Source organism: Clupea harengus, chromosome 6 (genome assembly GCF_900700415.2).
Source record: "Clupea harengus chromosome 6, Ch_v2.0.2, whole genome shotgun sequence".
In the NCBI taxonomy this organism is placed as follows: domain Eukaryota; kingdom Metazoa; phylum Chordata; class Actinopteri; order Clupeiformes; family Clupeidae; genus Clupea; species Clupea harengus.
In genome coordinates, this window is record NC_045157.1 from 31,305,704 (window position 1) to 31,319,393 (window position 13,690).

At 39.6% G+C, this 13,690-nt stretch overlaps 1 protein-coding gene across 1 annotated transcript in view; it reads right to left on the reverse strand.

Annotated features, from left to right (window-relative positions):
• The window catches only part of vps13c (vacuolar protein sorting 13 homolog C), a 127,745-nt gene that overhangs the window by 88,503 nt on the left and 25,552 nt on the right, over positions 1–13,690 (reverse strand). Inside the window, exons 16-24 of the mRNA XM_031569761.2 lie at positions 13,405–13,467; positions 11,516–11,666; positions 9,119–9,213; positions 5,846–5,988; positions 4,716–4,908; positions 3,067–3,181; positions 1,525–1,661; positions 1,164–1,290; positions 236–353 (exon numbers count right to left, since the gene is read on the reverse strand). Coding sequence (XP_031425621.1) covers positions 236–353; positions 1,164–1,290; positions 1,525–1,661; positions 3,067–3,181; positions 4,716–4,908; positions 5,846–5,988; positions 9,119–9,213; positions 11,516–11,666; positions 13,405–13,467 — 1,142 coding nt within the window. The remainder of the gene's footprint in view (positions 1–235; positions 354–1,163; positions 1,291–1,524; positions 1,662–3,066; positions 3,182–4,715; positions 4,909–5,845; positions 5,989–9,118; positions 9,214–11,515; positions 11,667–13,404; positions 13,468–13,690) is intronic.

A 13,690-nucleotide genomic window follows, 5' to 3' on the forward strand; every position in this document is an offset into this window, starting at 1 on the left:
ACCCTTACCATAGGAATGCCAGTGTTAGGCTGTGTTCACTAAGGTGGTGTTGGTTTCTTCATTTACCTAATTATCACAGCTCTCATTAAGCCATTTGAGTGTTGGGAAGATCAGAAGAAAATCCAACCACAATATCAAAAATGACATGTTGGTTTTTACATTCATTGGACCATAATTATGAATGGCATGTAAACTGTTCGAATCCTAATAATGATAAGCATGTAAAATACTGCACCTTGGCATCCTGGCATCTTGGTCCACCATACACTTGCTAAGCTGGAGGGTGAAATCCATCGGCTGCAGTATGTGCTGAGGGGAGGAGCCTTTCTGATGGGCTGCCTTCCAGTTCTGACCTATGTCCATTTAATACACCACACAAGCACAGTTAACCCTATGTCCATTTAATACACCACACAAGCACAGTTAACCCTATGTCCATTTAATACACCACACAAGCACAGTTAACCCTATGTTTATTTAATACACCACACAAGCACAGTTAACCCTATGTCCATTTAATACACCACACAAGCACAGTTAACCCTATGTCCATTTAATACACTACACAAGCACAGTTAACCCTATGTCCATTTAATACACCACACAAGCACAGTTAACCCTATGTCCATTTAATACACCACACAAGCACAGTTAACCCTATGTCCATTTAATACACTACACAAGCACAGTTAACCCTATGTCCATTTAATACACCACACAAGCACAGCTAACCCTATGTTTATTTAATACACCACACAAGCACAGTTAACCCTATGTTTATTTAATACACCACACAAGCACAGTTAACCCTATGTCCATTTAATACACCACACAAGCACAGTTAACCCTATGTTATTTAATACACTACACAAGCACAGTTAACCCTATGTCCATTTAATACACCACACAAGCACAGTTAACCCTATGTTTATTTAATACACCACACAAGCACATTTTCTCAGATTTTGTGATGATTTGATATTGCTCATCTGTGAATGGCACAAACCATTTGAGGGGTTTGTGTAAAAGTCAACGAACACAAGGATAAGCAGTGTGATGCATAGTCACTGATACATGGTAGTGTGAAATGAAAACATAGCTTAAGTGTAGACTCAAGAACCAAAACCAACTTGTGAAGAAGTGTGTGTGGAGCTGATCCATACCTGCTCTGCAGTACAATAACTGAACATTTCGCAGTTCTAGTGAATATCGCTCATAAGCTTGGTCCATTACTTCTTCCAGGGATGAGCTGGCTGAAAACTGTTGAGAGGCCTGATCCACACTTGTTAACTACAAATGCAAATGTTTGACATATTACCATTCAAAAAATGTTTCATAGCTAAATTACAGAGTGTAACATTGACTGACTTTGGTGGGACATACAGTCAGTGGTCAAAAAACACACCCATTAATCATCTGACATTACCATTATAATTTATGTAATCTTGCAGCCAATTTATTCTCCTCATTTCCCTACAAAAAAATGAGACTATGAGATTATTACTGTATGTTCTCTTTTCTCACCTGCAAACTACCAAAGTCAAGTATCATCAAGTCAGATTCAGCATCATTGAAGCCCGAGGATGGCAACATAAAGTATGAGGGCTTCAGGTTGATTCTCAGGTCTAGAACCTTCCGTGTCTGTATGATGTGAGACAGACCTGTACAGATCAGAAGACAACACTCAGATACACACACAAACACATCTAGTACATATATGCAGTCAAACATTCACTCCCTCAATGGGGAGAGGTATCAATGCTTCTTCAAGGCTTCCCAGGCCTTTCCGACTCAACAGAATCCTTCTCCACATGTATCAACCCCACGTCAGAAACACCCATACGATCTGGTGTGTTCCTTGAATCCTTCACACCGATTGACATCGCAGAACTTACCTCCCTGATCTCATCAAAATCTTCAACATGCCTTTAGTTTAAATTGAAATCTTCACTTTTTAAGTAACTTAACTATCTCAGACCTTCGGACCTCACACAAAAAATACTGATATAGATAGATTATCAGCAGGAAAATGATCTGATTCTTCATGTGTGAAAAAGTCAAAAGTGAAGTGTACAAAATACACCTATGCCATAGGGAATGGTCATTGGGTCCATTAGGATAAATAGTTAATACATGTTTGACCCCATTATATTATTGACCCATGACTATTTTTATTACCAAAACTTAAAATGACGCTAAATCCAATTATTAACATTGTTCTGATACTGTTCAGTCAATCAAATAGCACAACCTACCAAGACATCAATTTAAATAAATGAAGATCACATAATGCAAAAGTGTTGCATTACAGTTACACAGTGGTTCTCAACTGGCTCGGTGTTAGGAGTGCTGATTTTATACAACTCAAATATATTTCCTTAAAGTACACACAGTACACAAACATAGGCCTATACAATCTCATCATGACCCTGTTTAATGCATAAAATATAAACATAAACAAGCTACAAACTTTTCCCCCTGCACAATAAGTCTGACATCAAATACAACTCACTTTTGCAACCCACCAGTTGAGAAAGACTGCAATGATAAGATGACAAGGAATGAAGAGGATTGCAGGACAGGGGAGAGGACTCCTCTATGTGTGGCACTTTAGTGAGAGGTTATAGAGGGCTAATGCATATCCTAACTTTAGTGAGAGGTTATATAGGGCTAATGCATATCCTAACTTTAGTGAGAGGTTATATAGGGCTAATGCATATCCTAACTTTAGTGAGAGGTTATATAGGGCTAATGCATATCCTAACTTTAGTGAGAGGTTATATAGGGCTAATGCATATCCTAACTTGGTAAACCATGATACCACCCACAACGACTGGGCATCACTATCACACCTGAACCATCTCCTTAAAACACAAGATTCTAATCGTGGCATCTGTGGAAAAAGTTTTACATTTTGAGAAGCTTTCATTATGACAGATTATGCATTCATATGCTATATGTGAATGTGTAGGAGAGAATATGCATGCAGTTCTGTGTGAGTGTGTGTGTGTGTGTGTGTGTGTGTGTGTGTGTGTGTGTGTGTGTGCATGCATGGGTAAAATTTACCGGCTGCAGTTTTCTCTTTTATCTCCTCTAGTTTCATGAGTGTTGCCGAGGTAAGGACTTCCAAGTCAACCCCCTTTGTTGCCTTAAAAAACTCTGCCAAGGTGTTGATAGTAACCTGGAACGTCAGCAAAGCAAGAAAGATCTTAGGTATCTGTAGATCTAAGGGCTTTACTGCAATAACAAATCGGTATGGTGCCATTGACGGTCTCTTCTAATCATGTGCCTTACAAAGTGAGATAGAGCACAGCACAAGCATCAAAAATAAGTTACTAGATATTAGACGTGTCAAAAAGCCGAGACAATGTTAAGCTCTTGTTTTCTGTCAGTTGTGTTACTAATCAATATATTGTGTAAATTAATTAGCTAAGAAGCTACCTAACATCACTGATTTCTTTTTTTATTCCAGATTGTCCACCGACACCCAATGCTCTCTTCACTTTGTGTTTGGCAGATTGTGATTTATCATGGTCTCTCATGTATCAATGTGTCAGTGAGACCTGGCACAGCGCCTGGATACCCCAGTCAGAGCAAGAAGTGCGCTCCTCAGCCAACAGTACCTCAGGCAGCCAAATGTGAGCGTGACTGAGAAACGATCAGAGGAAGGAGTTGGAGGGAAAGATGGAAGGAAAAGATGGATCTGCAGGGATGGTACGCTATCAAGGAGTGGCCCCTAGGCTCATGTCAAGGCAACCATATATGGCTGGAGACAGGGCAACCAGGCTGTAAATATCACATGCTTTGGCAAGCACATCCATTGACATTTTCACTAATAATAATAATAATAATAATAATAATAATAATGATAATAAAAAGCAATAATTTGCAGTTAAAACAGATAAAGACTATTTGAGACAAACATTTGGCTTTATCAGAGGCTGGAAAATAAAGGTTATAGTAAAAGAAAAACCTCAATGAAAAAAGCCCTGTGTCTGGGGGCTTCTGCTGCTGTGGGGCCAAGTCCTGGGCTTTGGAACCAGGAAGTGTTACGATGCTAACACTGAAACAGGAAGTGTTACGATGCTAACAGTAAAACAGGAAGTGTTACGATGCTAACACTAAAACAGGAAGTGTTACGATGCTAACACTGAAACAGGAAGTGTTACGGTGCTAACACTGAAACTCTAAACTTCCGGTTGACTTGCGTACTCCGTTATCTCTCATCTAATGTCTTCAGAACATGTAGCTCATGGGCCTAGTCATTCTCTTTGATCTTGCTGGTGTTCCTGAGCGACCGTGGTGGGCCTAGTCATTCTCTCTGATCTTGCTGGTGGTCCTGAGCGACTGACTGTGGTGGGCCTAGTCATTCTCTTTGATCTTGCTGGTGTTCATGAGCGACTGTGGTGGGCCTGTCTGAGCCACAATGTTGATATTTTTATACAGTACCAGTCAAAAGTTTGGACACACCTTTCATTTTTGTGTTAGGTGTTTTCTTTACTTTTATTATTTTCTACCTTGTAGATTAATACTGAAGACATTTAAACTACGAAAGAACACATATGGAATGATGTACTAAACAAAAAAAAGTGTTATTTACCATGTAGAAAATAATAAAAGTAAAGAAAAAACTTCTCAAAAAATGAGAAGGTGTGTCCAAACTTTTGACTGGTACTGTATATCATTACTGTGTATCTGAATGTATGACATCTTACTGCATCATAGATGATCTCCACAGGCTGTGATTGGATGTACAGAAGCTGATCAGCAGTTGTGTCTTCAGGATTCACTTCAAATTGAATGTTGAGCAATGAAGAGGTGTTACTGCCCATTGATGCAATGATGGAAGGCACCAGCCCCCGCTGCTGTAACCCCGTCACGTACCAGTGCTCCAGGCCAGCTTCCAGCCTAGAATACACAGAAACATGTTTAGAGTACCAGTGCTCCAGGCCAGCTTCCAGCCTAGAATACACAGAAACATGTTTAGAGTACCAGTGCTCCAGGCCAGCCTCCAACCTAGAATACACAGAAACATGTTTAGAGTGACATTGGGTAGGATGGGGAAAGGGTGATGTTTAAGACATTTTTGCAGCAGGGAAGAAAAATATGTACAAATCTTTTTTAAGTGAAAGGACCAGAAAGTTTGAGCTATACATGAAATAAATGTCAAGACGTTATCATTCAAAATCTCCTAGCAAAGCAGTTCCTTGGAATCGATGCGCCTTGTTTATTGTTTATTTTTTTTAATAATTCAGTCCTTATAACAACAGCCTAGTGGTATAAAAGCAACTGTATGCTCTCCCAATTTCCTTGTAGTCAAATCTCATGGGGTATGGCTCTCCAATACACTAGTGAGAGTATCTTTCTAAAACTATATAATTTATATTTTCTGTGTCAGTATTTTAAAAGACATTCCTACTATATTTAGTTCAACTATACGATAACAGCATGATGTAATACACAAACAGCTTCTCAGATCATTTTTGTCCAGGCCAGTTTCATTACTTTTTTTTTTTTTTTTTATGATTCTGTTAAACCACAATTCAAAAGCAATGTCTGATTTTCATTAGTTAATTTTCAGTACATTTTTATTTATTATTACTTGTCAGTTTCAAGTTATTTCAGTGACCATTGTGGGTTTTTCTTTCTTTAACGGAAGGTTACCAACAATTTTGTCCATGTGTGTTTATCTATTTTAATTCAGATCCAAAACAATAAATATTGTTACTAATAATGATGTGACATACTTGACTAATGATCATTGATAAAATGTGGTTGTTATTTAAAGCTAAGCTAGCTAAATGTTGAGTTGGCATAGTGTTATTGTTGACCAAGTGTTCCATACTTGATGGCCTGGGCTCCTGGTCTCTGTGAGATCTTAGTTGTGAGATCAACCATCTGGACTTTCAGGGTTTCTGGAACATTCTCTGCCTCCCTCAGAGTGATGGAAGTCTTCATCAGCTTAACACTTACAATCACAGCAACATACTGTGAAATACAGAACACAGATGTAGAAACAGATCTCATAAACAGGCATCATCCACAGCAACATACTGTGAAATACAGAACACAGATGTAGAAACAGATCTCATAAACAGGCATCATCCACAGCAATATTACTTTGAAACACACACGTAAGATCTAACAAGGTATTGTATGAAGGACTCAAGCTGCTTTCAAGCAGACTTAAGTAACTTAAATAGTTTTCTTTTTCAAAGATCTATGCCAGGAAATTACATTTTGTCTTCAATTTAACCGCTCAGTCCTATTAACTGGCAGTGCTTTATAGCAGTGTTGCGTTATGCGTTATGTGTTAGTGTAGATGCTTTATTTGGATGATCTGAGCATGATGGCTCTTCTAGCATGTGAAATATATCCTAAATGTCATGTAAACATAATAACTCCACTCATATTGGGCGTGATTAATTATGTGTGGCACTCAACACAGAAATAAGTATTGTTGATTTAATAACTGTTGTTTCTTACAGAGTGTCTTTAAACTGATGAAGCATCAGCCACCAGCGCTGTGTGTGTGTGGGGAACACCCACTAAAGTCTTATCTAATCTAATCTAAACATTGTTTTATTGATTCCCAGATGCATTCAAAACAGCTGTTGTAAAACTCACTAAAGAAACCCGACCTAGATGGTAATGCACTGACCAGCTATAGGCCGATATCCAATTTTCCATTCATTAGTAAAATACTTGAAAAGATAGTTTCAGTGCAAATAAACTCCTTTCTAAAAGAAAACAATATCCTGGAGAAATTTCAATCAAATTTCAATCAGGCATACCAGAGCACTGAAACTGCTAAAGTAATCAGCGACCTCAGACTAAATTTGGATGCAAATAAGGTCTCAATCCTTGTCCTCTTAGACCTAAGCGCAGCTTTTGATACAACTGACCATGACATCCTACTCAATCATCTTGAAAAGTTAGTTGGGCTTTCTGACTGTGTTCAGAACTTACATCAAAGGGAGAACGTTTTCGTCAGGCTTGGAGATCATGTGTCTAAGAAACATGACATCTGTTTTGGGGTTGCACAAGGGAGCTGCCTTGGTCCATTATTATTCTCACTATTAGGGCTGTCAATGTTAACGCATTAATCTATGCGATTGATGCGGCCGCGATTAACGCGATAAAATATTTGAACGCAATTAACGCAACTTAAAAAAAATATATATATACTATATATATATATATATATATATATATATATATTTTAATGCCTTTATTTGGATAGAACATGAAGTTATGACTGGAAGCGAGGCCAGACTCGAACCTGTGTCCCCTCGGGCAATGGCTTGGCCAACCATTTTATGGGAGCGATGAGGGACAGGTGGGGCTTGAAAACCCCCCCTTGTTCAAAGTGGGGAATGACAGAAAAAGTTTGAGAACCACTGCGGTATTTGAAGATGGAGAGAGCTGAGGGATTGTTGGGCGAAAAAGTCTCTGTTTAAGAGCCAAAATGACGGAACAATCGACAAAACTAAAGTTGTATGTAGCATTTGTCAAGCTGAATTTAGCTATCACAGAAGCAGCTCGTCTTGAAGTTATCACCTTAATGCAAAGCACCCCGACAGAAAGCAGTCCCAGGTTAGAAGATCGCCAACCCACACTCCACAACTTCTCTAGGAAAATAACTAGACCAGTCCGTGAAAAGGTTACCATTTGGGTTGCGGGTGACTGTCGGCCCATCAACATAGTTGAGGACAGTGAGCTAATTGAGGAAGAATTGCTTCAGGGGAAAATTCTTACGATTTACCATCGAGGGGCACCATTGTGTTTAAAAAAAAATACAATTAAATGTCTAAAATACACGCTGTCTGAAGTGATTACTCGTTTATTTATAAGATTTAGTCTTAAGAAGAAAAACAAACTTTTAATCGTGATTAATTCATTTCAAAATGTGCGATTAATTAGTTAATTTTTTTTGTATCTATTGACAGCCCTACTCACTATACATGCTGCCACTTGGGGACATCATTAGAGAACACAATGTATGTTTTCATAGTTATGCGGATGACACACAACTGTACATCTCTGCTGAACCAAATGATGCTGCAACTATAAACTCAATTACTACCTGTCTTTTGGCAATAAATAAGTGGATGAGCAATAATTCCTTAAGGTTTAACTAAGACAAAACTGAGATCCTACTAGTCGGCCCTAAAACAGAAGGAGAAATGCTGTTTAATAATTTGGGGAAATTAACTCCCTGGATTAAATCTGAGGTTACAAGTCTTGGCGTTATCTTAGATTCAGATCAAAGCTTCAAGTCCCCCATTAACATCGTTTTTCCACCTTAGAAACATACCTAAAGTACTACCATTTATAAATCAAAAAGATGCTGAAAAACTGATTCATGCCTTTATTTCAAGCCGGCTCAATTATTGTAATGCAATTCTAACTGGCCTCCCTAAAAAAAAAACTGAGAGACTTTAGCTCATCGGCTATTAGAACCAAGAGGAGAGAGCACATTAGTCCAGTTTTAGCTGCTCTGCACTGGCTTCCGGTAACATTTAGAATAGATTTTAAGGTCCTTCTCCTTATATACAAAGCCCTTAATGGGCTAGGACCAAGTTACATTGTCAAATACTTGCTTTCAAGAACACTGCGATCATCTAATGCTGGTTTATTGGAGGTTCTCAGCAACAGCCGTAAGATAGTCGTGGACGCAGCCTTTGTAAATTACGCCCCAAAGCTATGGAAAACACTGCCTATAGATATCAGGGAAGCCAGCTTGCTAAACATTTTTAAAAGAAAGCTAAAAACGTACCTCTCCAACGTATCTTTGTGCACGCAATTTCTTTGCTGTTAAGCACTTTGAGCTGCATGGTTTTGTATGAAAGGTGCTATACAAATAAAGTTTGGTATTATTATTATTATTATATTGTTAATGGTGGTATCATATTAAGGTTCTTCAAGGCAGACATACAGTAAATCATATGCTAGGAGAAACTTCCTTCCTGATTTTAAATTAGTGAATACTTGATATAGTTTAGCTGAATCACACTGGCAATGATTTATCCCAAGGTTTTATCATTTAAGAAGGTCTACAAAGGTCTACTTGTCCCAGTAGACTTTACTGAGGCAAATGGTTAACTTCTATACAAACCTGCTTTGGCAGTGTAAGATTATGTGAACTGCCACTGTAGCCAATGGCAGTGTAGAGTTTTCCTTTCTCCTCTGATGTCAAGATGGCATCCAGAGCTGTGGATGCACAACACATGCTATGCATTTATTACCACACAATCTTCACCCATTTATTACCACACAATCTTCACCCATTTATTACCACACAATCTTCACCCATTTATTACCACACAATCTTCACCCATTGATGACTTTATCATTTGTATGTTATGCAACATACTTTTCATCATTCCAATGTTTTTGGTGTTCAGAGAGCCTACTCACCCTTTAACTTTGGTGATCAGAGAGCCTACTCACCCTTTAACTTTGGTGTTCAGAGAGCCTACTCACTACTCACCCTTTAACTTTGGTGATCAGAGAGCCTACTCACTCTTTAACTTTGGTGATCAGAGAGCCTACTCACCCTTTAACTTTGGTGATCAGAGAGCCTACTCACTACTCACCCTTTAACTTTGGCGATCAGAGAGCCTACTCACCCTTTAACTTTGGTGATCAGAGAGCCTACTCACCCTTTAACTTTGGTGATCAGAGAGCCTACTCACCCTTTAACTTTGGTGATCAGAGAGCCTACTCATCCTTTAACTTTGGTGATCAGAGAGCCTACTCACTCTTTAACTTTGGTGATCAGAGAGCCTACTCACTCTTTAACTTTGGTGATCAGAGAGCCTACTCACTCTTTAACTTTGATCAGAGAGCCTACTCACTCTTTAACTTTGATCAGAGAGCCTACTCACTCTTTAACTTTGATCAGAGAGCCTACTCACTCTTTAACTTTGGTGATCAGAGAGCCTACTCACTCTTTAACTTTGGTGATCAGAGAGCCTACTCACTACTCACTCTTTAACTTTGATCAGAGAGCCTACTCACTCTTTAACTTTGGTGATCAGAGAGCCTACTCACTCTTTAACTTTGGTGATCAGAGAGCCTACTCACTCTTTAACTTTGATCAGAGAGCCTACTCACTCTTTAACTTTGGTGATCAGAGAGCTTACTCACTCTTTAACTTTGGTGATCAGAGAGCCTACTCACTACTCACTCTTTAACTTTGATCAGAGAGCCTACTCACTCTTTAACTTTGGTGATCAGAGAGCCTACTCACTCTTTAACTTTGTTCAGAGAGCCTACTCACCCTTTAACTTTGGTGATCAGAGAGCCTACTCACTCTTTAACTTTGTTCAGAGAGCCTACTCACCCTTTAACTTTGGTGTTCAGAGAGCCTACTCACTCTTTAACTTTGGTGATCAGAGAGCCTACTCACTCTTTAACTTTGTTCAGAGAGCCTACTCACCCTTTAACTTTGGTGATCAGAGAGCCTACTCACTCTTTAACTTTGTTCAGAGAGCCTACTCACTCTTTAACTTTGGTGATCAGAGAGCCTACTCACTCTTTAACTTTGGTGATCAGAGAGCCTACTCACTCTTTAACTTTGATCAGAGAGCCTACTCACTCTTTAACTTTGATCAGAGAGCCTACTCACTCTTTAACTTTGGTGATCAGAGAGCCTACTCACTCTTTAACTTTGATCAGAGAGCCTACTCACTCTTTAACTTTGATCAGAGAGCCTACTCACTCTTTAACTTTGGTGATCAGAGAGCCTACTCACTCTTTAACTTTGGTGATCAGAGAGCCTACTCACTCTTTAACTTTGGTGATCAGAGAGCCTACTCACTACTCACTCTTTAACTTTGATCAGAGAGCCTACTCACTCTTTAACTTTGGTGATCAGAGAGCCTACTCACTACTCACTCTTTAACTTTGATCAGAGAGCCTACTCACTCTTTAACTTTGGTGATCAGAGAGCCTACTCACTACTCACTCTTTAACTTTGATCAGAGAGCCTACTCACTCTTTAACTTTGGGGATCAGAGAGCCTACTCACCCTTTAACTTTGGTGATCAGAGAGCCTACTCACTCTTTAACTTTGTTCAGAGAGCCTACTCACCCTTTAACTTTGGTGATCAGAGAGCCTACTCACTCTTTAACTTTGTTCAGAGAGCCTACTCACCCTTTAACTTTGGTGTTCAGAGAGCCTACTCACTCTTTAACTTTGGTGATCAGAGAGCCTACTCACTCTTTAACTTTGTTCAGAGAGCCTACTCACCCTTTAACTTTGGTGATCAGAGAGCCTACTCACTCTTTAACTTTGTTCAGAGAGCCTACTCACCCTTTAACTTTGGTGTTCAGAGAGCCTACTCACTCTTTAACTTTGGTGATCAGAGAGCCTACTCACTCTTTAACTTTGTTCAGAGAGCCTACTCACCCTTTAACTTTGGTGATCAGAGAGCCTACTCACCCTTTAACTTTGGTGATCAGAGAGCCTACTCACCCTTTAACTTTGGTGTTCAGAGAGCCTACTCACCCTTTAACTTTGTGTCCTCCTCCTCCTCCTCACCCTCCCCTTCTTTTCTCTTTCCACTTCCTTTCCGCCCAAAAAGGCTGCTGAAGAATCCTCCACTCTGCTTCTGGGCACCTCCTTTTGTGGCCACGATCTTTTGACCTGACCTAATGACCTGAAGAAGTGACACAAAGCATAACGTCTTTTGACCTGACCTAATGACCTGAAGAAGTGACACAAAGCATAACGTCTTTTGACCTGACCTAATGACCTGAAGAAGTGACACAAAGCATAACGTCTTTTGACCTGACCTAATGACCTGAAGAAGTGACACAAAGCATAACGTCTTTTGACCTGACCTAATGACCTGAAGAAGTGACACAGAGCATAACGTAGTGTACTTTGAAGTTCATCATTTGATGCATCACACTTCTACATTAATTACACAATTTCACATGACTTTAGATCCTCAACCATGCTGACATAACACAGGATACATTCTGTATGCACATGATAAACTATAGGTTTGCATCTATAGTTACTTGAGATGTCTGTGATAAAGGTCATGAGTTTTAAAGATTTGAGGTATCAGTGTTTTTGTGTATGGAAGGCAGTGGTATAAGCAGAACACAGCTGTGGGACTTAAACAGATAACTTTAGCAACTGATCTACACTTGCACAAATTGATTCATTTCAGCCAGATACTATCCCATCAACTGTAGAGGTATGCTAGATTGAGTACAGTATTAAGGCAGTGAAAACTAGGTCATTTGTCAATGTTGGGACAATTGGACCAGCAGTCTCTGACAAGATTTGGGAAATGTTATGTTTTTTGGAGAAAAAACCGAGTTGCATTTTTAAAGCAGAAGACCAGTTGATTTGCATTTTCAAAGGCACTGTGGAGCCACTGAGGCACACTGACGCTAAATTGGGATATCAAATCCAAAGCGTTCAGACAGGCATGCATGTGTGACGGGCATCTCTGTTGGGCAAAGTCAGATACAACTAAGTGAACTTTGTCTGAAATGATGAGAGCAATGACCATCCCAAATCTTGTGCGTATCCAAGCAACCACATTCTGACCATTGCCTGTGCTCAGGTGCACTACGGAGCTCTTTGACCATGCTCAAGCCCTGTACCATGTTTATTTGATGCAGGTCTGATACATGTGCCAAATGTCTTAAAAATATGAATAAAAATGAAAAACATGCCAAACACAATAGGATTAAACACCTTTGGTGTTGGGGTCCTATGTAGGAGGAGCCCTCACATTACCGTGCAAATCGTAGCTTTAGCACACCTCACAAAGGGACAAAGGGGGGATGTGACATCAATGGCTTCAGGGGAAAGTGTAGGGTGAAGGTATGGGTGTTTATCTTACCCGTGTACAGTGACGGTATGGGTGTTTATCTTACCCGTGTACAGTGACGGTATGGGTGTTTATCTTACCCGTGTACAGTGAAGTTATGGGTGTTTATCTTACCCGTGTAGGGTGAAGGTATGGGTGTTTATCTTACCCGTGTACAGTGACGGTATGGGTGTTTATCTTACCCGTGTACAGTGACGGTATGGGTGTTTATCTTACCCGTGTATAGTGAAGTTATGGGTGTTTATCTCACCAGTGTAGGGTGACGGTATGGGTGTTTATCTTACCCGTGTACAGTGACGGTATGGGTGTTTATCTTACCAGTGTAGGGTGAAGTTATGGGTGTTTATCTTACCCGTGTACAGTGACGGTATGGGTGTTTATCTTACCCGTGTACAGTGACGGTATGGGTGTTTATCTTACCAGTGTACAGTGACGGTATGGGTGTTTATCTTACCCGTGTACAGTGACAGTATGGGTGTTTATCTTACCCGTGTACAGTGACGGTATGGGTGTTTATCTTACCACTACCCTCTGAAAGCCTTACCTCCATCTGGGCTTGCTGGCGTGCCATTGTAATGTTAAACACATCTAGAACCTTCTCCAGCTCCTGAGAGAAAGAAGAAATAGAGGTTACATGCACCACACTATGTTGGATGACAGACATTCATAAACACATACACTTTATACTTTAGAATTAAACACCAACTCAAGACAGACATTCATAAACACATACACTTTATACTTTAGAATTAAACACCAACTCAAGACAGACATTCATAAACACATACACTTTATACTTTAGAATTAGACACCAAATCAAGACAGACACA